The sequence below is a fragment of the Eretmochelys imbricata genome, chromosome 4, assembly GCF_965152235.1.
Source record: "Eretmochelys imbricata isolate rEreImb1 chromosome 4, rEreImb1.hap1, whole genome shotgun sequence".
Taxonomy (NCBI): domain Eukaryota; kingdom Metazoa; phylum Chordata; order Testudines; family Cheloniidae; genus Eretmochelys; species Eretmochelys imbricata.
This window is the reverse complement of record NC_135575.1, coordinates 115,440,553-115,444,694: the sequence shown is the minus strand read 5'-3', so window position 1 is coordinate 115,444,694 and position 4,142 is coordinate 115,440,553. Positions and strand designations below refer to the sequence as shown.

The 4,142-nt window shown below is 37.6% G+C and overlaps 1 protein-coding gene across 1 annotated transcript; it reads right to left on the bottom strand.

Annotated features, from left to right (window-relative positions):
• Positions 1–361: 361 nt before the first annotated feature.
• Positions 362–1,078, bottom strand: FGFBP1 (fibroblast growth factor binding protein 1). The gene has a single exon (XM_077814627.1). The coding sequence runs from the start codon at positions 1,076–1,078 to the stop codon at positions 362–364; it is 717 nt and encodes a 238-aa protein (XP_077670753.1).
• Positions 1,079–4,142: the final 3,064 nt, after the last annotated feature.

Here is a 4,142-nt window from a genome sequence, read left to right as displayed (position 1 = left end):
AGTCAAAAGTACTGTACACTATGAAAAAGTGCATAGCACTGAAATCATCACTTTGGCTAACACAGCTCAAAGAGAAAAATGAGAAGACTTTGCTTTATACACATCTTTACAGAGTTTGTAACGTCCATTGGTAACATTTGTATAGCAATCTATATACAAAAAAGGTCTACAGCATCTTCAGCTACACCAAGTACAGAGCATTGCATGAAATACAAGTCAGAAATTGCAGAGTTGTTCTCTTTTCCTCGTATATACACTATATAAAATCAGAAGCAAATCTAGAAAGGTATGCAAGAAATAGATAGGACCAAACTTTCAGTAACTAAGAATTTTACCAATACTCTAGAATTCTATTATCTTATCAGCATTTTTTATCCTGTATCATTGTGATAAAGAAGTTGCACCAAGATCTCCATGTTTCTGAACAGTACTCTTCAGCCACCTTTTGCTGATCAATGTAATCTATATCTTCAACGCAGTCATTGGAACTTTTCTCTGGCTGATTTTCAGGTGCAATGGCAGGTGCTGAAGTTTGTGTGATCTCTTTTCTATGGTGATCAGTCTTGTCTTTTATGGAGTTTTGTAGCGTTATCAGGCTTGAGCCGGTCAAAGTGAGATGGGCACTTTGTGGTCCCTTCTTACATACTTTAGATTTTAGGATACCTTTTGGGTCTTGACAGATATTCTTCTGTTTCTTTAGGGATCGGGAGATTTGTTTCCAATATTGTTTTTGGTTTGCTGCAAATTGAGGACAGGTGGAAGGACTTCCTGAAAAATCACACCGGAAGCTGCTTTCACCTTTCTTGCATTCTACTTTTAGGGTAACAGTGTCTACTTCAGTCACTGCCCAGGTGCATGCCGAATTATCTTTGGTTGTAAACTTGCCTTTAAATGAAGATTTACCTCCTTTGGATTTCTGTCTCTTCTCATTCTCTTGATTATTTCCAGTTTGTTTTTTTCTACCTTTTCCACCGTTTTGTCTTTCTTTTCTTCTTTCCTTCTGTGTTTCACCGTCAACTACTAGTGTCAGAGAGACCAGAATCAACACACAAAGAAGTGCAAAATTTCTGATTTTCATGATCTCAGCTTTTCTTGTAACCTGTTTTGAAAATAACAATTAATAAAAAAATCCACATACAATGTTGGAGTTCATCCAGTTGCTGCATTTTTAAAGTTTTTAGGAATGACAGTATATTGCTCACTGACAATGGTATTAAAATGACACATTACTAGTAAAATCTACAAAATTGTATGGAAATAATCTCAAAGTTATTTCATATTGTATTTGAGAAATAAAGCTATTTATGGGATGTACCCATTCACACCATTTACTTAATTTTTTCCTAACGGGCTGCACATAAATAGCCTTAAACTCTTTCTTGGGAAATTAGAGTCTGATCCTGCAACTCTTACTCAAAAGAGTAGTCCCATTTACTTTAATGTGACTACTAGAGTAAGGGCAAGTCACATGAGTCAGGGTGGCAGGATTGGGTTACTAGATAGTGGCTGTACCTTGAATCATTGGATCTTCACTGTGGAATAAGAAATAGATCTCGTTTCACCTTTGAAGATGTTTGCAATATATTGAGTCAATCTAAAACTACCCAAATCTAGAAAATATAAATTAATTTATTATGCATAACTTCAATTTTATTATGTAGATGTCCAGCAAATTCAAGGGGGGCCAAACACAAATTTTAAAATTAAAGTCTATATCCTGCAAGCTGCTTTGTATAGCTGGATTCTGGCATCTGCACAGGGTCCCATTCATTTCAGTGAGGTCCAGCTATATTAAGCAGCTTGCAGGGACATCATAATGATATGATGGAATTTACAGTACATGTAGGTAATTTATAATCTGGTCTTCAATGGATGCGATTCCTGGATGCACAGTTCATATACTTGCACCAGACCCCCGACCAATAGTTAAGTTTCCATGTGAGCAAGCTAGGTATTCTTGGGAGGGCATTCCATCAAGGAAGGTATTTCAGCATTTACTTATATGTAAATATTTAAATTTAATCCTGCAGATTTACACATCTGAATGTGAAGACCCCAGAATATGAGAGAAGAGACCACTTTTGTACATCTCCTTCTCCTTGTCCCATGCTTCGATACTAGTGATTGGCACTGTATGAAAACCTATGATAGCTAGATCTCCATAGCAAACATTGCACATTATTTATAGCTCTAATACTTCTTAACAGCCAAATCAAATGATTAAACCCCCAAAACCTTGTCTATAAATTATGTGACATTAATATTCTACTGCAAATTTAACACTGAAAATGTAAGATAAGTAGAACACATACCTTGCACAGTGCTTGGATTTACGCAATTGCAATTCAAGTGAAATACTGGATCTTTCAAAAGTTTCATGCTTAGTTGTAAAGCACTGTGCTATTTATAAAGCCAGAGACACTCCTTCATCCCTCCAACAAGGTTATTACAACATAATTGAATGCTTCAGTGACTTATTCATTTACTCTTGACACACCTTCTTGAAAAGATTCCAGTGATTGCTTATAGCAGTAAAAACGAAATCAGCTACAGTGGGGTGACAGAGGTGTGGCTGAGTAAATTAGATGTTACATCAGCCAAGTCCTTCCCTTTTCTCATATGGTAACAAAAGTTTTTTTAAGTCATGGATTCTTAAATAAGATTTCCCTATTCACTAAGGGCTGGATATTGCAAGGGGCTGAGCACCCTTCACTCTCACTGAGTTCAATGGGAGTTGAGTGCTCAGCACCTTATAGGATCAAACCCATCATGGGCAGTTTGCTACACTGTTTGTAGTAGCTTTTATAATCTATCAACCAAAGGCTTAAAATATACATTTAATAAAATAAAATGTTTCAATGTAATGGGTAGATATTATCCTTTATATCTGGCCATTAAGTTCAGAACCAGATCCAAGCTGCCCTAAAATTCAAGGGAATATGAATCTGGTAATTTAGATCAGCCCATTAGAGAGACAGCAAGGAGTCACAAAGTCCAAATCTAAACTTTCCCCTAAACCTTGGGTAGTTTGGTTATGGAGTTTCAGTATGGGCCACATCTCTAATTTATATTAATCTGCAAAAGAATATGAAAATAAAGTTGTGAGCATCTGACAAATGCACAAGAGCAAATAAATTCAGAGCTATGAATGGGACTCCATCAACTGTATAATAAAGAACAGACAAAGTGGATAGTGGTCACTATAGCTGGAATGCTTCATGGAAGCTTTTTTTGAATGGGCAGAAGAAGAGCATTTGACGTATAGTGATAGGCAGGTATTTACAAGAGTAAAAAGTAGCATGGATGAAGGGATGAACTGGGAATTGGTGTAAGAGACAGGAGGCATGTCTTCTGCTTTCCCTCCTCAGCTTCAGGTGCAGATGGAATGGGAGAATAGGAGGAGATAAAGATTGAGATATAGGTGGGGCCAGTGTCTGAACTGGTTTGAAGATAAGGAGACGTTTGAACTTTGTGTGAAAAAGCAAGGAAGCCAAGGCAGAGATACAGAAAAGGGAGAGACATAGGATTTCAATTTGCTTAATTTTTTGCAGCACGTCAAAAAGAAACTGCGGGAGGGGACATGTTACAGCATCCCAGCTGTTAGCCCGCAACTGCCTGCCAATACACCCACTGATGTTCAGTTACCTTTGGTAATCCTTCTGGCTCCATTCAGCCTTCAGAGCTGCAAAGTGCACCTCTGAGTTTGATGAAGCAATTGGGAAGCTAACCACACCACTTAACTGAAAATGAAGTAATCAGAAAGGTTTGTGGTTAATGCTGAATTCCCACCAAGAGCAGATGAAATGAGGTGAAGTTAGGCAGTGCAGTGACCACAGAACCAGTTGAGATTGTGAAAGTGACACAGGCTAGGAATCAGAAAAACATAGGAAATGACAGATTAGAAGCAAGGAAAAGGCTTGATTTAGGAATCTCACTTGACCTAGTTCTTACTAAAATAAATTATATACTGGAACTAAATAAAAACATGGCATACCTAGCACCTGTAAAATCAGTCATTCTCCATAGTCCTTACACAAAGTCCATTGCTAGAGTTGAACTTTGGGGCCTGTAACTCCCATGGCCACTTCCACACCTACCCTTAATTCAATGATATACACATATCATCATGGTCTAGTCTAGTG

Excerpts from the sequence above, each read along its gene's own strand:
- FGFBP1 (XM_077814627.1), bottom strand. The coding sequence starts at position 1,078 with ATGAAAATCAGAAATTTTGCACTTCTTTGTGTGTTGATTCTGGTCTCT.